Consider the following 22,027-nt stretch of genomic DNA (forward strand, 5'->3'; position numbering starts at 1 on the left):
ATGTTTGGAAGCTTGATATTATTTGAAGCAAATATTTGTTTTTCCTCTTACAAGGAAATTTTTTTTAGTTATCTAGTTTACCTACTCAAGGACATATATTTATGAATGTGATATTTTCTGATATTCACATGATACTGGTAATTATTTAGTTAGCTTCTATAAAGAAATTACATTAGCCCAAATTATTATTATTTTTCTTCAGTGTTGTCTTCTCGAAGCATATCCCATAAGGGGCTGAAGTTATATGACATGCTAAGTCATATTGTTAAACTTTTTAGGTCACATATAATTTCGACACCCATGTAAAAAACTAAAACTAACATTTAAAATGTTAGAAATACAATTAATTCATCACATGTTTTATAGTTTGACAAATTTACAAACAGGCAAATTTGTTATGGATAGTAGGCAGTGAGGGAAGAATGCAGAATGCAGTCACTCGGATGCCTACTTGCAAGGTAGGGTTGGCTGGGAACACTGGTAGTTGACAGATGAACCCTCTTCCTTCCTAGAGACACGGCCCCTTGCTGATAGGCTGAGGCAGGAAGATGGGGTGCAGCTTTTCTTCACTGCTCCCTTTGTACCCCCTCCCATCAGAAAAGTGGCAGGTATTCTGCAGGTCAGTCAAGGAGGAAAAATGATTTTCAACACTCCCTGCCAGTTTCCCATAAGTAACTGCAATAGGGAAGTGGGCAGGAACTTGGAAGTTCTGCTCCCACTTTTTTTGACTGCCTGTGGTTATTTTGTTTCTTAGTTTAAATAAAGAAATATCTCTGAAAGGATGACCCAGTGGGTCATGGGTTCTTTAGTGTGTCACAAGCTCTCTGGTATTACCTAAAATTTGATATGTTTTCCACCCAATTCCTAAAACCAGATAAAGAAAACCCAATTAAACAAACAAGTAAAAAACATTATACTTAATCATTTATTTATTGAGGAAAATTATGAAAAATGCACATGTCAACCCAAAACACACAAGTTATATGATTAAAGAATGGTTACAACAAAAGAAAGCTATTGTTTTGGAATGGCCAAGTTAAGCCCTGCCCTTAATCTTATAGAAGTGTCATTGAAGGACCTGAAGTGGGCAGTTCATCAATGTATCTGAATTGAAGCTGTTTTGTAAGGGGGAATGGGCTAAAATTCTTCCAAGCCAATGTGCAGGATTGATGAGCAATTATTGGAAATGTTTAGTTGCAATTATTCTTGCCCAACGGAAGCATACTAGTTAATATTGAAAGCCATAATTAACATATTATTATCATATACATTAATGTAGCTTTGGATCATTTTCCTCAATAAATAAATGAACAGGTATAATGTTTTTGTCTTATTTGTTTAAATAGGTTCTCTATATAACTTTTTGAACTTGTGTGGAAAACATTTTAGACCGTGTTTATGCAGAGATATTAAAAATTCAAAAAGGTTCACAAACCTTTAAATACTACTGTCCACGTATTTGTATAATATAAAAAACAGAAAATGTATTTTTCAGTTCAGTTCAATATATATTAGTACTAACTGAAAGGCTTTATATGTTAAAATCTTGCATTAGATATTAAAGCATTTCTTTCTATAGCTAGAAGTTGATGGCTAAAGCTAGAAGTGAGGTTGTACTCTCAAACGTTCCACGTCTGTGTCCAGTGTGTAAGAAAAAGCATTGTCCCTTTTCAATGACTAGTAGCAATTAAATGTAAAATAATGTACATCAACAAAACACTTAATAGCGGGTTCCATGTGAGCAGAATAAGCAGGGTTCCTGAATTTGGTATGATGGGCTAACAAATAAGTTTTCAGATTAAAAAAATACAATTTAAACAAGAACGTAAATATGATTTTCGAAGACATACTCCAAGATAAAAGGTTACCTGAAAGAGGGTATGTGTGTATATCTTAGAAACTAATGTGCCTAGTGTGATAACACAATAGTGGTGGTAATGATGTAGTTTCTATGGCAACTGGTTCACTGGAGGGCTAGACCTCTGTCTAGGGTGCTGTCAGTATGTGTGGAGTTTCCAAGGAAGAAAGTCCCAAAGAAGGTCTGCTTCACCTAATCCAGTTTTAATTGAACTCCAGAGACTTTGAAGTGAATCTACAGACAAGGCAGATACCATTCCAGCAAGGAATGAAGGCCTGTTTTAGCTGCCTCCAGACTCCTAACTTGTTCAAGTTAATGCTTCAAAAATTACTTAGAGAATCTTTTTTGACTATTCTGAAGTTATATTTAAGTTTCTATTCAAAGAAAAATTGTAATTATAACCATGATTTATCATTTAATATTAGGTAAGAACTGCTATTACATTTTATATTTTTATGATTAGCTACTAATTGAATAATCCAGGATATTAACTAAAGGAATGAAAGTTATATTTGTATAGACTTGTATTGCAGAGCTTAGTCCTGGATACAGAATTACAGATGTCAAATATTTCCTTTTGTCTTATAATATTTAATGATACAATATACCAGAATACCTTTACTCTAGTCAGTTGGTGAAAATATACTGCATTATGGAAATCTAGAATAAAGTAGGGCTATTGTAATTGCTTTGTATTTTTAGAGGTAACTATGGAAGAGTAGGAGAAGCTACATATCTTCCTTAATGTTTATTTTGTACTGAATACTAGAAGTCAGGCAAATTTGAAAAACAAATTGCAGTAAAATATATGGGGGGGAAAGTATTTTCCAGGAAGAAATAAATCCTGGATGTAGGAATGTGAGGAACAAATTCTCACCAGATTCAGCAGGTTTAAGTACAAATTTTTTTTTTCGGGAGTATATAATGGAAAAAAGCAAACCAAAACCCAGATGGGATACACGTTAGGGTATTGAGCTAGGTCCAGAGAATCCCAGCTGTATTTATATCTTTAGGATTGCTCTTATTCTTACCTCATTCTAAATAACCTTAGAGGTACAGTATTGAAATAATCTGTATGTTTCATCTTGAGTTCCAGATTGAAATAGTATGATAGTTATTAGCAATAATAGTATTTAGAGAACAGTAATGATTTCTGCCCTTGCTTTGCTATTTAGGTCATGCTCCCTCATCCTAGCAGTTACCTATTTTTTTCTAATGTGCATTATAATTATATATAAATGATTTTCCATTTTGTGTGATTCTTAAATTGGAGGGTTTAAGATTTTATCATGGTAAAACTTTATGGATGATGAAAAGAAATCCTGCCCCTCTAGACTATCAAAATAGCAATGCAAATTGAAGTCTGTTCCATAGAGAGTGGAACTAACCATGTAGAATGAGGAGCTGATGAACGGACCTTTTTGGAATTCCTCTCTGGAAAAGGAAGGGATTGCACATAAGGGCTCCAGACAATAGCTTCATCCAAGGAGACTGTAAAAACTTTGGCAGCCAAAGGATTTCCATCTTTGCTGAAACTATAGTTGAATTTACAAAAAGATACTTCCTCTCTTAATCACTTCTGTAAATTGCTTTTTAACTGCTTTTCGGGTATTAGGAATTTTCAGAATAGAAAGTTTAGTACACTGGGTGAATCTGCTGCAATGTTTGGTGAAATAAGTTTTATGCAAATTTAAGGACTTACGATTTTTTAAAAATTTGGAATAAATAGAAAAAGGGTGATTAGAGCATTGATTTTAGAAAGTTATAAACAGACTAAGGTGCTGTGTGGATTTAAAATAAGATTTGAAATTAATGACAAGAATCCTTCCTATGGGTTGTTTATAATTCTATAAAATTTTAAAATTAAGTATAAGTAATCTTCCCATAGGAAAATATTATTTATTTTTATCTTATCTTTATAATTTTTATAAACAACTGTAAGTTGTGAATATAATTAATAGTCTTCCTTCCTCCTATTTTCTCCAGAACACCAACCCTGTGAGATGAGTTGGGCTGAGATATAGTGACTGGCCAAAGTTGCCCAGGCACCTTTCATGCCTAAAATGGGACTAAAATTTACAGTTTCCCGCTTTCTAGCCTGTGTCTTAACCACTAGAAAAACTATTTATTAGGGGGGGAAAAACAAAAGATGGGGCTTTGAAAATTGGACACTAAAGGGAATCAAAAAGAACTAAAGCTTATAACTAAAAGAGAAGAGACCCGTTAATAGAGAATGGAGCAAGATACTATAACGCTGGAAGAATTAAAAGAAATTTGCGTTCAGAAACTACTTTTAAAACTATCTACAATCATAAAAGTGCATTTAAAAGTGGTTGTACAAGAGGAACATATTTTACTGGATAAGATTGATACTAAGATTGATTCAAATGTGAATTTAAAAATTAAAACTTACAAATTGATAGAAAAAAGATTCTATTAGAGGGTGTCTTTTTTAAATTCCTTTTGACATTATGTAAAACTGGCTGATGTCTTAATAATTAAAAGAAATATACAAATAACAAACCAGAAAAGTGATTTGGATAACTTTTTTCTTTTGGGCTTACAAAAAATATTAACACATCTATTTTGTAAGTTCAAAAGAAAGTTATCTGAATCACTGTTCTGGTTTTGAAGGAATTTGTCAGAGGAGACAAAGAGAAAATGAAAAGAAATCAAGTTCTGGGATACTATTCAAAGGAATTAAAAGATCAGGATTGTTAAAGAACAAAGGAAAGGAATATAAAGCTGGTTTATTTGATCAAAGTTTATGTATGTATGTATGTATGTATGTATGTATGTATGTATGTGTTGTGTCTTGCCCGCTCTCACAGCAGCCGGGGCCTTCTTATCTGCTCCCGAACACGGAGGAATGTATGCCTCCCGGCCCCAGTCCTGGCTCCATGCCCAGACAAGCTGAAGAGGAGGGGGCACCTCCCGGTCCCAGCCCTGGCTCCATGCCCAAGCAGGCTGCAGAGGAGGGAGCATCCCCCGGCCCCAGCCCTGGCTCCATGCCTAGGCAAATGGAGCAGCTAGACCCCTCCCCCTCCTCCACAGCATGTGAGCCTGAGGAAAGTTTATTTCCAACAGCTGCTGATTGGAGTGACCCTCACATCAGAAGACTGGATAGGCGGAGGCAACAGAAGGAAGGGAGGGGCAGGCCTTAATGAGTGCTGAGTCATGGAGCCACACCCCATGGCCTATATAAAGGATCTGCTTTCTGGCAGTCTCTGAGTCAGGCAAAGTTGAACTTATCTTGCTGAAGTCACTTTCTGGTCTCCTGCCTGCTCTGAGGACTTTGCTAGGACTTTGGGCAGAGCTGCAGAGGCAAGCCTGATTCGGATTTCCCTGACCCGGCCGTCAGCGGAGGAGTGGGACACGACAGTATGTTTGTATATATCTCAGTGGTGAAATCCAAATTTTTTTACTACCAGTTCTGTGGGTGTGGCTTGGTGGGCTTGGTGTGGTTTGGTGGGTGTGGCTTGATGGGCATGGCAGGGGAAGGATAGAATAGAATAGAATTTTATTGGCCAAGTGTGATTGGACACACAAGGAATTTGTCTTGGTGCATATGCTCTCAGTGTACATAAAAGAAAAGATACGTTCATCAAGGTACAACATTTACAACACAATTGATGGTCAATATATCAATATAAATCATAAGGATTGCCAGCAACAAGTTATAGTCATACAGTCATAAGTGGAAAGAGATTGGTGATGGGAACTATGAAACGATTAATAGTAGTGCAGATTCAGTAAATAGTCTGACAGTATTGAGGATATTATTTGTTTAGCAGAGTGGATGGCCTTCGGGAAAAAACTGTTCTTGTGTCTAGTTGTTCTGGTGTGCAGTGCTCTATAGCGTCGTTTTGAGGGTAGGAGTTGAAACAGTTTATGTCCAGGATGCGAGGGATCTGCAAATATTTTCATGACCCTCTTCTTGATTCGTGCAGTATACAGGTCCTCAATGGAAGGCAGGTTGGTAGCAATTATTTTTTCTGCAGTTCTAATTATCCTCTGAAGTCTGTGTTTTTCTTGTTGGGTTGCAGAACCAAACCAGACAGTTATAGAGGTGCAAATGACAGACTCAATAATTCCTCTGTAAAATCTGCAAAATCCCCATTTCTTCCCACTCCTGGGGGAAGGATATTGCAAAATCTCCATTCCCACCCCATTCTGGGGCCAGCCAGAGGTGGTATTTGCCGGTTCTCCGATTAGGACTGAATGATGAGTTTTTAGGAGGTTTGTTTTAGAGATAAGAGATATGGGATATCTTTGTTGTAGTATGAAAGAAGGTGAAAAGTTAAAGAAATTATTTGTACTAATACTTGTGATATTTGGCTTATTTGAAAACAGTTGGATTCTTTGATCAAGGATAAAATATATATTATATATTAATATAATAACAGAGTTGAAAGGGACCTTGGAGGTCTTCTAGTCCAACCCCCTGCCAAGGCAGGAAACCCTACACCATTTCAGACAAATGGCTATCCAGCATTTTCTTAAAAATTTCCAGTGCTGGAGCATTCACAACTTCTGCAGGCAAGTTGTTCCACTTATTGATTGTTCTAACTGTCAGGAAATTTCTCCTTAGTTCTAAGTTGCTTCTCTCCTTGATTAGTTTCCACCCATTGCTTCTTGTTCTACACTCAGGTGCTTTGGAGAATAGTTTGACTCCCTCTTCTTTGTGGCAACCCCTGAGATATTGGAACACTGCTATCATGTCTCCCCTAGTCCTTCTTTTCATTAAACTAGACATACCGAGTTCCTGCAACCGTTCTTCATATGTTTTAGCCTCCAGTCCCCTAATCATCTTTGTTGCTCTTCTCTGCACTCTTTCTAGAATCTCAACATTTTTTTTACATTGTGGCGACCAAAACTGAATGCAATATTCCAAGTGTGGCCTTACCAAGGCATTATAAAGTGGTATTAACACTTCACTATTGTTACTAATAACTTGTTATGGACTTTTGCTGATTACGACTGAAGGATCAAACTTTAAGAATTAGTTTGTAGATAAGAGTAGGGATATAGGAAGATGATATATGAAGAAGAGATCCTTTATTGTAGTATCAAAGAAGGTGATAAGTTATTAAAATTGTTTGTTTATGTTTGATGAAGGGAGAAATTACTTTTAATCTTTTTATTTACTATATTCGTTATCAGGTTTTTTATTTTTATATGCGCTTCGTATATTTTTCTTAGTTTGTATTAATTTTGTATTTTTTAAACTAAATTTTAATAAAAATTATTGCAAAGAAAGAAACTGTTCCCCATCCTGGAGTAGTGATACTGATTCATTTGAACTGATCATGCTTCTCCTCTTAATTTTGAGTATAAAATAACTAAAGATAAACAAGCAAGGATATATATTTATTGTATATGCTTTCATAAACTAATGGAGCAATTGCTCATTTTAAAAATGTATCTTATATTTGTTTTTTAGCAGATACTTGCATATACAGATGGACTGCATGGGAAATGGCTGTTTTCAGAGATTCGATCAGTATTTTCTCGACGCTATCTGTTGCAGAACACAGCATTGGAAATCTTTATGGCTAACAGAGGTAATTCTGGAAATTAGATCTTTTACAAGTTTGAAGTATGTATTCACTCGCTTACTATGTCAGATTTGTTGTTAGTTGTGAAGTTGTGTCTGATCCATCACGACCCCATGGACAACGTTCCTCCAGGCTTTCCTGTCCTCTAGCATCCTCTGGAGTCCATTTAAGCTCACGCCTACTGCTTCAGTGACTCCATCCAGCCACCTTATTCTCTGATTTTTTTCCCCAGCATTAGGCTCTTTTCCAGTGAGTCTTTCCCTCTCATTAGGTGGCCAAAATATTTGAGTTTCATCGTCAGGATCTGGCCTTCTAAAAAGCAGTCAGGGTTAATCTCCTCTAGGACTGACTGGTTTGATCGCCTTGCAGTCCAAGGGATTTGCAGGTCAGATTACATTTTCCTAATAAAGGGGGCGTGCATAAGCGCACCAGCGTGCCTACCATCCTTGTCCTACTGTCCCCATTTATTTGTATTCATTTCTTTTGTTCATGTCCATTTTTATATTTATACCTGCTATCTTGTACATGTTTTATAAACTAATAAATACTAATAATACTAAATACTAAATACTAAACATTATAACATAACAATAAAACTAACTTACTGCTTGGTAAATTCTTTTGTCCCAGCAATGATAACAAGACAATTCATTTTATGGAAAGTGAGCACCGTGTGCTAACATTGTAACATTATGTTGGGATAATGTCTTAAAAATATGCATTGCATTTTCACTGTTCTATCATATGATTTATTATTCCAAGAACCACTGTGTAAATAACAATGAATAATGTCTAAATGTTTCTTGTACATAGTTGCTGTCATGTTCAACTTTCCGGATCCTGCAACTGTAAAAAAAGTAATCAATTGTTTACCTCGTGTTGGAATTGGAACTAGTTTCGGATTGCCTCAAACCAGGTATATTAACTCTAATTCTTGAAAACAATTTCAGCTGATAATGTTGCAATATAAAGTTCAAATGTAGAAAGCAAATAGCCATAATCAGAAAAAAAGATTCAAAATCTAGAAAAAGAAAGCAGTCCGTTTTAAAATTTATTTTATTTGGTAACAGCAGACTATGCCTTATACTTGGGCTTAGAATTCATGTATTATACTAAGCCATGATATATTTTATTTGTTTTTGACTTGTGTGAATCCAGTTAGCTATTGTTTATTCAGTAAACTGGTTAAACAAACAATAGTTTTATATAATCTGTGACCAGTTTTGAAGTCTACTAGAAAAAGAAATGATAATTAGTGCTTGCTGATACTAGTTGTAATGGTGTACAGAATTATTAACAGAATGAACAATTTTATAATAGAGAATCTATAATACAATTAATATATATTGTATTTTTCGGAGTATATGACGCATTGGAGTATAAGACGCACCTTAGTTTTTGGGGAGGAAAATAAGGGATAGGAATTCTGCCTACCAGTTATTCATCTGGCTAGTCCCAGCACATTAGTTTGCTTGCTGGTTTTGAGATTGGGGCTGGTTGGGGCTGTGCTTTTAAAACACAGCTGATTATCGGAGGGAACAGCAATTAGAAAAGCAGGCAAAGCATGGAAGATCGCTTCACTTATGTTGGGGCTGAAAAACAGCTTCAAAATCACAGCTGATCCTTAGAGGGAGCTCCAGTGACTAAAGCAGGCAAAACGTGGAAGAGGTAAGAGAAGGCAGCAGCTGTTCCGTGTAGCCATTTTGGGCACAGCCTCTTTTAGGAGGGAAAAAAGTGTGTCTTATACGGCGAAAAATACGGTATATCTGATCACCAGAAGAAAGCAAACCTCAAAGGTATACATATTATTTCAATATAGTATGTCCATGTGTTCTCTCTAGATTGATAGGAGAATCAGAGGACCAGGCATTGACACTTTTATGAAGCTTTAAATTGGATTCTTGCCCAGGGCAGGGCTTTATACTCACAAATATTCCCTTCCACTTTTATAATTCTATCATTTATGAATTTAAAAGGGCAAATTAGTTGAACTCAGTATTTATGGAATAATTTCATCATTACAGTGAACATTTTGTTCATATAAACAGACTATCCAAGTGCCATTATTGGAGAAATATCTGTGTAATATATAGTCTGCAAATATTCTTCTAACAAACATGTTTGAGTTCTGTGTTTATGCTATGTTTATTCTGAAGCCAGCTTTTTATAAAACAGAAAACCCTATAGCAAAAGTTAATCTATCAGAGACATTTTAGGATTCCAACAGTTGAGTGTTAACATCCATTTAATTATTATTGGAACTTTTACTGAAGAGCAGTAGTTAAACATTTCAAATATATTAAAAAATAAGTTTTTTAAATTGTATTTTAACCTGTATATTGTATTGCTGGTTTTATCTTGCCTGTACACCGCCCTGAGTCCTTCGGGAGAAGGGTGGTATAAAAATCAAATAAATAATAATAATAATAATAATATATAAGTATCATAAATAGATATAATAATAATAATAATATCAGAGTTGGAAGGGACCTTGGAGGTCTTCTAGTCCAACCCCCTGCCCAGGCAGGAAACCCTACACCATTTCAGACAAATGGCTATTTATATTTATTTATATTTATATTTATTATATTATGATATACTGACACAGTTATATATCAATATCAGTTAAATATATTTTGGACTACTTGCTATACGAAAGCACCTCCAAATTATTTCTAAACTGCACAATACAAAAAAAATGAATAAAAACAACATAGATGTGAAATATATAATAAAAAAGTGATGGTGGAAAGGAAGAGAAAAACGTATTATTCACCCAAGGCTCAGAAAGAAAGGACTGGAGTAAACAAAGATTTGTTGGCTTCTCAGAAGCTGAGATAGTAAAAGCTTTATGAAACTTTTCCTCAGATTCTTTTGGAGTAGAGGCACAAATCTAGAGAAGACCTGCTTACAAGTGACTGCAAGCTGATATTCTTGTCATTCTAAGTGTGCACAACACAACTTTCCAAATTATCTCAGTGGTATATTTTGGTTCCAGATTGCTTAGGGACTTAAGCTGACATGTCATAAAATTTTTATATTTCAGACGCATTTCTATGGCCACTCCACGTCAAATCTTTAAAGCTTCAAATATGACTCAACGATGGCAACACAGAGAGATTTCAAACTTCGAATATCTTATGTTTCTTAATACCATTGCAGGTAATAATGAAAATACCTTAAAGACAATTTGAACAAATTTAGCATATTTTCTGAAAATTAATTAGAATAAGTTGAATCTCTCTTTTTAGATAAATGCTACTGCTCTTGCTTGTTACTGGTGCTTCTTAACATTTATAAAGAATCCCTGTACATTATTTAATCACTTATTTTTCAACATTTATCTGCCTCCCAGCTCATAAAACTCCAGGTGGTTTGCAATAATATAAAAATACAGAAATCAATCACTTGAATCCAAACTCAATGTTAAATATAAATGATAACATGGCAGCCCATCAATAATAAGTCAATGAAAAACCTTTAAAAACATCTGCCATATGCCTGATTAAATAATATTGTTCTTACTGGGTGGAAATATCAGCAGGGAGGATGCAGGGCATAGCCTTGGAGGAAATATTATTCTGTGTCTTTATTTTTAGTTATAGTGCATGCCATATTTCTTTCTTGATATACCAAGAAAGCTAAACTGATTATTGTTAATTCAGTATTATTTTCAGTATTATATTCATTTAGTTTGCAACTTTTCATTGGTTAACAATATTTTTAACAAGATGACTTCCTATATCATTGGTCAACTTACCAATGATAAGTACTAAGCAACATAGAATAGGTTGTGTTCACCACATCTTATGCTGTAAACAGTCTTCCACATTCATTCCTCAGTTTAAATTGTCTTTCATAGAAGTCACTATTTCAGAATGAAAATATTCTGTGTATAGAATTTTCAAAAGACAGATGGAGAGAGAACTCTTGCCTACATTTTATTTCATAAAGTTGTATTTATTCCTATAAGATTTAGTAAAGGTTTCTTTAACTTTATATATATGTATATATCATTGCTCTTTCTCACCAGGGCGTACATACAACGATTTAAACCAGTATCCAGTATTTCCTTGGGTGATCACTAACTATGAATCAGAAGAGTTGGACCTTACACTTCCAAGTAATTTCCGAGATTTGTCAAAGGTACTTTGTTTTTTTTAAAAAACTAAGTATACATGGAGTCCTTGGAACCCTCTGAATGTGATTGTTTGTCTGAAGATGTTTCATTATCCAACTATGGGCTTGCTCCTTGTTTATACCTTGAGCCATGGTGGCATTGTGGTTAGAATGCAGTTATTGCAGACTAACTTTGCTCACTGCCAGGAGTTTGATCCTATCCGGCTCAAGGTTGATTCAGATTCCATCCATCCAAGATCAGTAAAACGAGGATTGTTGTGGGCAATATGCTGACTCCATTTGTAAACCATTTAGAGAGTGCTGTAAAGCACTGTGAACTGGTATATAAGTGCTATTGCTACTATAAATAGTAACTTTATTTATCACATTTTTAAACTGCCTATCATTCTCAGAGACAATAGACAATAAAAAAAGTTAAGGAAACAAACAAAAAAAACCCATTGGCTCTTCTCCAGCACCCAATGCTCAGATAAGCATAGATTAACACCAGGCAAACAATGAAGCAGAAAACGCTAATCCAGGAACCACCAAGGGAAAACTATACCCTCACCAAACTGGCAGACAAGATCTCCAAGGATTCCACAGTTAAAGTTATACAATTCACTTCTACAAGAAATAATAATGATGTCTGTGAACATGAATGCTATTAACTAGAAGGGAACAAATTGAGAATTAAGCTTTCAATAACTGTTCAGCATGATGAATTAGCATTAGAAATTAGTAAAGTTCTGTTGCAGAGTAAGAGTGGGAGGAGACTCTTGTGCTAAACATCAGGCTGGCCAATTTGGAAGATTCATCTAATTAGGCCTTTGGTCTGATTAGCAGCTCTTGTTTTGTTCTGGGCATGCTCCTGTGCTGAAGCCAAACTATTGTTTCCAAACTAATTTTTATAAGATTATCTATCTATCTATCTATCTATCTAATCTATCTATCTATCTATCTATCTATCTATCTATCTATCTATCTATCTATCTATCTATCTATCTATCTATCTATCTATCTATCTAATATGCCACCTGTCTCACTGTTGAGAGACTCTGGATGGCTAAAGGTTACCCGTATGATACAAAGATTCTGTAGCAATAGAAAAAAGTTGACTATATATAGTTGTCTCTATATTGTATGATAGAGGCTACTTTGAATAAACAAATCAATAAACATGCTGTCTAGTCTAATCTAACATAATTTGTATGTTCAATTTATTAAAAGGAAATAAGTATCTGCTTTAATTGCACTGTCTTTTTTATCACATTTTTAATTTAATATTTCCCTCTCCGTGCAGAATTATTAATATAGCCACGTTCTGTTTTTAAGGGCAAGGAAAACTTCATGGATTGAAAAATCCCAGACGGAAAATAACACGTACTATATTTTAGTAGTTTGTATTGTAGTAGGTTAGCAGTGCCTACATTTTGGTTTATTACTGCTATCATCATCCAGGCTGTACTTGCATATCTAAGTGAGCATTTGCATTTTTTCAATATGCACCTGAACTTAAAATATCCTTTCCTTATGTTTAGCTGCAGTTGATCGGACAGCAGAAGTTATGTTCTGGATTTTAAGTGCTACTTCTAATTGATGCAGTCTTGATAGAAGAGAATATTTGTAGCTCATGGTTCAACTGCGAGGTCCTAGGTGCTCTACGAACTTGCCTGTTTTCTTGCAGATGTTTCATTACTAAACTAGATAACATAATCAGTTCTAGGTAAGTTTGGTAATGAAAAGTCTGCAAGAAAACAAGTTCAGTGATGCAGTCTCCTCAAGTCCCATTTCTCATAGTTTAGTCACTCTACAGCAGACTCCTGCTCTTCATATTTGTATTGGGACATTTTTTAAAAATAATTTTATTAAAGATATTAATTGCAATAGAAAAACTAATACCAATTAAAGAAAGAAAGGAGAAAGAATAAAAAATACAAAGGAAAGAAAATGTAGGGGGAGGGAAGAAAAGAGGGAAGGAAGGAAGGAAGGAAGGAAGGAGACATTCCACCATCATCATAAGTATAAAAAAAAATTAGTAACTTTTCACAGCCTCTTAATTTACAACCAATGATCATTCCATATTCTCTATCTTATCTACAAACAAGTCTATAAAACACCATCATTTCAGTCCTGGTGTCAGCAAAAGTCCATTAAGGGTTGCCAGAAATAACATTATATTTTAACTTTAATCAAATAAACCAACTTTATATTCCTTCCTTTTACTCCTAACAACCTTCATCTGTACTCCATTCAAATAATACCAATAGATCTTGATTTCTTTTCATTTCTTTTTTACCCCTTTTCGTAAGTTTCATCCAAGCGTTAAGAAACCTATTTTGTAAATCCAATACTAAAGACTGATATAGGTCACTCTTTTGGTTTATTATTTTGATTTTGATTTTTAAAGCACCAACCAATTTTATATGTCCAATAAAACATCTTTTTCCATGCCATTCTCCATAGTCTGTCATTTGTACATCCACTATCAGTGTTAACTCTGTCTCTGCCTTGTCAGATAACATTTGTTTCTCTTCTGCCATTTCTTCCAAAACATCTTTTGGACACAATCTTTGCTGACACAATTTGTGTGATATGGCTATTCCCTCATCTTCTGGTGCTCAGAAACGTACCAGAGATCAGTGTCTTGTGGTGTCCTTGTGAGCAGAAACTGCCTGGAAGATTTGTAGGTGATCTCTGTCCTCTCTTTGTCTTGAGAGAGACAAAGAGTTGGTCTACTCACCATCTCTTCATTATTTGCTCACTTTTTGCAGAGCCATCTTCACTCTGCCATTTCTTCCTCTGGATGTCTATTTGTATTAGGACTTGTGACCTAATGTTCAACCCAACTGTAAGGTACCCAGCTGAAGAAAATTTCAGCATAGAACATTTTAGTAACTAATGTAACCATCCATAAATATTCTTGTTGATTTTTTTTTACATTCTGCTGGATATGTCCAAGTTTTAAATGAAATTTACTGGTAATGTATTTACTAAGTGTAGTAAACTTAATATTGACAAATAGACATAATATAACACCACAATAGCACATAGTTTATAAAAATAGTTGCTGTCCTTAAATTATGAACAATTGCACAATTTAAAAAAATATTTGGGGGTATATAAAATTTAATGCGTAGAATCTGTAAATATGACTGAATTTAAATTATAGCATGGGCTAATCCTATGAACTTCATATTTTCAATTTTTAAAAATAAAAATAGCATCTCTACGTGCCACAGAGTTGCTTCTAGCACCTTGGATAAATTTCAGAAGCAGCTTCCATGGTAACAGAGTTAAAGAACCTACAGTTCTAAGCATCAAAATTGAATCAAAACAATTGAAATTCTTATTGTTTAAAATTATTCTATGCCTGATTATTACATCTTACAAACACTGGAAGAGTATTTCCAGTGGCTTTTTCTCCTTTAGTTTGAGTGTTTCTTTTCAATGCATAAGTGTGCCATATTTTATTTATGAACAGTACATATCTTATTTATGAAATATACATTGTTTCTCATTGTCTTGTTCACATCCTGTCTCCTTTTCAGTCCGATCATTTTCCCTTCTCATTTCATCCTCATTACACCGTGATATGTTGAAAGGAATCTTATAGATGTAATCTATTCCATTAAGTTTTTTCACTTCAACTTTTTATGCATTAGAAGATTGTTAAAGTCTTTTTTATCAGTTTTATTCTCAATCTACATATACATTATAATATTTTTTGTACACTACAACTCATTATTGTATCTCATAAAAATATTAAAAAGTTTCATGGGTGTATTAGAGCCATACTGCTGCCTATATTCAAATAGGAAAGAATGACATGGAGCACATGAGGGCTCTTGCATTTTATGTGTTGGCAACTCCTTACAAAAAAACTGCATCTTTTTGTAGACTTTGGAGCTGCTGCTATGTGATCCCCAGGAGCAGACAAACTGATTTAAAGATGTTTTGTCAGATATTACATAAATGATGTTTTATTTATTTTATTTTATTATTCGAATTTATATACCGCCCTATCTCCCAAAGGACTCAGGGCGGTTCACAGGCATATAAAACATCAATATACAAATTAAAATAATCCTTAAAAAACTTATTCTAACGCCCAAATTATTAAAAATAGAAATATAAATATAAAATATAAATATTAAAATCAATTTAAAACCCCTCTAAATTTAAAATCTAAGCCAGTCCTGCACAGATGAATAAATGTGTCTTGAGCTCGCGACAGAAGGTTCGAAGGTCAGGAAGTTGACGAAGTCCTGGGGGTTCTCCAAATTTGTGTTCTCCAAATCAATTACCACCTTTTGAGTACTGATTGCTATCATGTAAACATCTTCTGATACATAAGCATTAGTCAGGACAAATAACAAACCACTAGAAAGTGTTCTAGTTTTTAGGGTACACATCCCATGTAAGGTCTTCTGCTCTATCTGTGATATTTAATATCACGATCAGTCTAAACCAGTTGGTACATTTAGAAAATACTTCCTTTCATGACAAGATTTCTGTATGATTGCAAACTCAGTGTCCTCTGGATATAGTGGTCAAAGATTTTAGATTCCCAATATTAGCTAGGAATTGTGAGGTTTGTAATAATGATTTTTTTTGTAGAGCAGCATATTCTGAGGCTTATACTGTGTGCTAAAAGCTACTCTCTAAAATGACAATGTCAAATGGAGATTTATATTAAGATTACTGATATAGTGAATTGATATTTGCTCCAAAATGGATATATATATATGGATATATATATATATCAGAGCACCAACATGGATATATATATATATCAGAGCACAAAATAATCAGCAAAGGTAAGATCAGGATTGCCATAGAAATAATAGATAGATTCATTTCAAGCCATCAAGTAGCTTGCTTGAGTTTCTAAATCATGATACGAGAACCCAGCAATTATGTTAAGTGGTTAATAGTTTATGGGTTAGATTTATGTTTGAATCATACTATTATGTCTTGGTCAACAGCTTAGTAAACTGTATGAGACCAACAATGCTTGTCATCTATAAAACCATATTATCCAAGGTTAGTTGGTTATTTCTTTTATTTCCTTATTAATTCAAATTGTATGGCCACCCATCTTAAAATGTGAGTCTTAGCAAGTTTTTTTGGAAACCCTTGAAGACCCATCTGCTTCTCCAGGCATGGCAATCCAGGGAGGAAGCGAATGTGTGTAGTGTCTTTGATGAGCACTTTGTGCTTTAGTGAGTCTTAAAATGTATCTTTTGTATTGTATTCACATTGTATTTTTCATCTTTGCTACCCAGAGTCACATTACTGAGATGGGCAATCATATACATTTATATAAGTAAATAAATGAATAAATACAAGTACCTCAGTCAGAGTTGCTTATGAAGCATAAATTATTTTCAATGTAATTATGATTTATAGAATAATATCCTGTTTACTGGATTTTATGTAAATTGCATAATGAAAACAATTATATATGATTCCGAGTTTAATAGGGAAAATAGCAACCAACCTCCCTCAGGATACTTATGACTCAGTTTCAAAGTTCTGAATACTCTCCTTTCACTCCACCATGGTGATGTGATCACATTTTGGGCATTCAGCAACTGATCCACATTTATGGTCATTTGCAGCATCCTATGGTCACATGATCATGATTTATGATATTTTTTGCCAGAAACCAGCAATTTTGATTTTCAGCAAAAAATAATATAATTCATTGGATTCATTCACTTGACAGCCACCACAAAAAAAGGTTGTCAAATTGGGAACGATCATGTATTGCTCCACTTAATAACTGACCTGATTTATGGTGATCATTCCAGCCTCAATAGCAGTAATAGATCAAGGGCTACTTCTACGTAGTGGATATGTGGGAATGATCTTGGGAGACAGGTCATAGAGACACCACCAGGAGAATGGTCATATAAAAGGCAGCTTAGACCACAGCAGAAATTCTCCCTAGTTCATGGACTCCAAAGGAGACTTGTGGTGGAGAAATGTACTTATGCAAGATTGATTCCAGCCTTTTGAGGTAGACCAGACAGGAAACATGGTAATTCTATTTGTAAAGTTATGTCAATAGAATATTGCAAGTCTGGAAGTGCAATTCCTTTAGCTGCATCTCTTTGCCCTCTCTTCCAAAGTTATTCCCACACACCATTAAAGAATAAATGTTAGAATAAAACCTCAGATTAGTGGAACTATTTGCTGTTCTAGTTGAATGAGACCAGGAAATCAACTTGGCTCTAATAACAGAATCTTGCAGATGTGACTAGAGAGAGCTCTTCACCTAGAGAGCTGGTTTTATATGTCTCTGGTATGGTCATTTTCTTTATTCTCTACAAGAACCAAGTACCTAAAAGGGATTCTGCTCACTTTCTTTTGAATGTATTTGACTGATACTAGATAGCCATTTATGTAGGATGTTTTAATTTTGATTCTTGTATTGAATGAGGGGCTGGAATTGATGACTTTAATGAGCCTTTCAGTTTTATGTTTCTATTGAAGACAGATGTTCAATATAGCATGGAAGCATGTATTCTCAGTCTCTCTTTTTTTTTTTATAACAAAGCACACACAACTGCATGTGATTGGCATTTCTGGCTCTCTCGAATAGGGTTCCTGGGCTTTTCCTCCACAATCTTTCTGCCCCCTCCCACATTTCAAGGGAGAAACTATTCAGTAAATACTGCAACCATACTCTTGCCCAAAGAAGTCCTCTTTGTGGCTGAGTAGTGAAGTGCTGACATCTCCCCTTGTTTTCCTTCCTCTTTGTAGTTTAACCAAGTAAGGGATGAATATTATAAAAATCCTTTCAGAATGAGAGTGCTGATTCAATGAGAATGCGAGTATTTGTTAGGCATAGTAATATTAGAATAGAATAGAACAGAATTTTTATTGGCCATGATTGGACACACAAGGAATTTGTCTTGGTGTATATGCTCTCAGTGTACATAAAAGAAAAGATACCTTCTTCAAGGTACAGCACTTACACTTAATGATAGTCATAAGGTACAAATTTAACACTTAATGATACAACACTTAATGATAGTCATAGGTTACAAATAAACAATCAGGAAACAATATCAGTATAAATCGTAAGAATACAAGCAACAAAGTTACAGTCATAAGTGGAAGGAGATGGGTGATGGGAATGATGAGAAGATTAATAGTAGTGCAGATTTAGTAAATAGGTTGACAGTTTGAGGGAATTATTTGTTTAGCAGAGTGATGGCGTTCGGGGAAAAAACTGTTCTTGTGTCTAGTTGTTCTGGTGTGCAGTGCTCAATAGCATCGTTTTGAGGGTAGGAGTTGAAACAGTTTATGTCCAGGATGTGAGGGGTTTGTAAATATTTTCACAGCCCTCTTTTTGATTCGTGCAGTATACAGGTCCTCAATGGAAGGCAGGTTGGTAGCAATTATTTTTTCTGCAGTTCTAATTATCCTCTGAAGTCTGTGTCTTTCTTGTTGGGTTGCAGAACCGAACCAGACAGTTGTAGAGGTGCAGATGACAGACTCAATAATTTCTCTGTAGAACTGGATCAGCAGCTCTTTGGGCAGTTTGAGCTTCCTGAATTGACGCAGAAAGAACATTCTTTGTTGAACATTAAGGAATTAAATAGAGATTAAAAGGCCAAAGGAGGGGAAGTTGGAATGACAATGACATTAGTAGGTTTTATGTCAAAGTATAATGAATGGAAACAGATTTTAAATATTCTATAAATTAAAATTCTAATCTAAATCTAGCTCTACCATTCCATATATATTTTTGCTTTTAGGATCTTCAATCTTAGACTCCTGGGATTGCTTTTTCAGCTTATCTGGCTTTAAATCAAACTGAGAAGAGACTCCTACTTATCCCATGAGTAACGTGCATAAAGAGAAAATGGACCTGCCTCTCCATCTTTTTAAAAGCTAACCTGAAAGGGAAATCTTTCCATGCCTGATTGGCTCTTTAGCATTTGATTTTCTGGGGTTTGTTTGTCTTTGCTCATTACCTACATCGACAAGTTAGATTTGTGACATATCAGATTTAGGATTTCTTTAACTCTTTTGTGTCTGAGAGGCTTCCAGTAAGAATTTATTTTGTGTCACAACCTTTTGCAATGAGGTTTCTTTACAATTTGAAACTTCTAAAGACAATATAAACAAAAAGAAAATTATGCTTCTAATGCCTAATTACTGTAACTTATAATATGAATTATACACTTTGTAGGATATTATATATTATATGTGTTAATGCAATAGTAGCAATTGATCTTTTAAAAGGGGGAGGGAGAGTTTTATATGCTATAAAAAGCATACTGTGATCGCAAGCAAAATGATTCATAGTTTAAAAATTACTAATCATTAGTATAGTTGCATCAGGATTTCAAAAATGTGAGTCTGTGTAGGAATGTAGCACAGTTCATGTTCAGTGTTAGACTTGAGTTTTAGAAAATACAATGGAACAAATATGATTTGGATCATTTAGCTTCCATAGCCCAAGCTAATCCAATGATCATTAATGATCATTTACTGGAATGTCCTGAAAACCAGATGTTTCTGGAAGAATGAAGGAACCGAAGGGCATTTGTGTGATACTCTTTATTATTCTACATCCTGGTGTTTTAATGAGCAAGCATTACATTATAATCTCTTCATATTTATTTAAACTGGGTAAATATCTCATTTTGGAAACCATATTAGCAATTTTTTTTGCAATGTAATAAGATTAAACATGGGGCAAATAATGATGATTTGTGTATCATGAAGTATCATGTGTATCATGTTTTGTATGCATTCTGCTTGTCTGTATTGCTTTGGCTGCTGGATTTATTTTGGTTTCTTTGCTATGTTATTTTGTTTTCCAAATCTGATGATGAAACCCACTTTAAATAGTGAACCACCAATAAATATAATTATCAGATATATTATTATTATTATTATTATTATTATTTATTGAATTTTTATACCGCCCTTCTCCCGAAGGACTCAGGGCGGTGTACAGCCGAAGATAAAATACAAAATATGTACAATTAAAACAAATTAAGACCTAGCAAAATTACAAAATGGCTAATGATTAAAAAATTTAAAATATTTAAGAATATTAATAAAACCCCAATTTAAAATCAAATTATTATGCCAGTCCCGCTTGAATAAATAAGTATGTTTTTAGCTCACGACGGAAGGTCCGAAGATCAGGCACTTGACGTAGGCCAGGGGGGAGTTCGTTCCAGAGCGTCGATGCTCCCACAGAGAAGGCCCTCCCCCTGGGGGCCGCCAGCCGACACTGTTTGGCGGACGGCACCCTTAGGAGACCCTCTCTATGAGAGTGTACGGGTCGGTGGGAGGCATAGGGTAACAGTATATACAGTATATACATACAGTAAAAGAGTTAGATGATATGAAAATAAATCAGGGTATAAGTGCAGTTAAAAGATAAAATTTTGGTAATTTGGATAGCTAACTAGTTTCTCTTGGCAAAACTTTAAAAAAGTCCATAATAAATGTTGGCTTTAAAATTGTTGAGCTCTGTTAGCTGCATCTAACTCTAATTGCATCTTTGTAATTGCTGCATCCTTTGCGACAATAAGTAAGATCTATTGCAGTACTATAGGTCAGAGGTCTACTTTAAGTTGCCTATTTTTTCAGGGAATGCCATTCTCTTGGGTAGATCAGTGAACTGCAATTGTAGCACGCTTTGCATAAACTCATTTATGGCCCATGCATCACAATTGGGAATTTTCTAGTTTTGGCACCCATAGAAAATAATACCATTTCAGATCCAATTAAGCAGAGCAGTAGTTATCTGCTCATTTTAAAATACAATACAAAAAGAAAAACAGTCTTTCATGAATAAGATTTTAGAATGTAATGCTTTTCCTCGGAATGGCTAATAATTAGTTAACTATTTAGAAAATCCCATAGCCGTTGTCAGGAAAATATGGGTAAGCATAGTAGAATGTATTAGCCCAATACATTGTCTCCATTTTATTATGAAGCTGCTGAGAAAGCAGTGATATAGAGCACTGTCATTACAGATCTATTGTTACAAGGGTTCCACAGTCTTCTGTGTACTGCCATTAATTTATAGGAGAAAACAATATGTAGCCTTCCAAATGCAGCAAAGCAGAATCTTTTAATGAGGTGGATGTTATTACCACAATAAATCAGTGCATTTGTGTAATGTATAATTCAATGTGTTATTCCCATTGTAACTTCTCTGAGTAAGCTGATAGTGTATCATTGTCACTGCACAGCCTTAGAGTCCTTTATTTCTAAGCCCTTCCCCCATTTAGTGATTTTTTTCTAATTTGTCTGCAAATAAATGTGGAATGGTTTGATAGTTGTTCTATTGCCAGGTTCTTGAAACCCAGTGCTAAAAAAAAGAGGATTAAAAATCAATAGGGTAGATTCTTGTTCACCATATGATACTTTTATCCTTTTTTCAAATCAATTCTAACTGGTTTTAGCTTTATATTCAGCAGATGTAATTTTATAACTATTGATCGGTAGT

At 34.6% G+C, this 22,027-nt stretch overlaps 1 protein-coding gene across 4 annotated transcripts in view; it reads left to right on the forward strand.

Moving 5' to 3' along the window:
* Positions 1–22,027, forward strand: part of LRBA (LPS responsive beige-like anchor protein) — a 395,942-nt gene that overhangs the window by 260,718 nt on the left and 113,197 nt on the right. For 2 of the 4 annotated variants that reach the window (XM_058193740.1, XM_058193739.1), the window contains 4 exons: positions 7,305–7,422; positions 8,230–8,332; positions 10,463–10,578; positions 11,450–11,562. In XM_058193740.1, the coding sequence (XP_058049723.1) occupies positions 7,305–7,422; positions 8,230–8,332; positions 10,463–10,578; positions 11,450–11,562 (450 nt within the window). Of the gene's footprint in view, positions 1–7,301; positions 7,423–8,229; positions 8,333–10,462; positions 10,579–11,449; positions 11,563–22,027 lie in introns of all 4 variants that reach the window. The other 2 variants (XM_058193737.1, XM_058193738.1) reach the window with 1 other exon arrangement.

This window comes from Ahaetulla prasina, chromosome 8 (assembly GCF_028640845.1).
Source record: "Ahaetulla prasina isolate Xishuangbanna chromosome 8, ASM2864084v1, whole genome shotgun sequence".
Taxonomy (NCBI): Eukaryota; Metazoa; Chordata; class Lepidosauria; order Squamata; family Colubridae; genus Ahaetulla; species Ahaetulla prasina.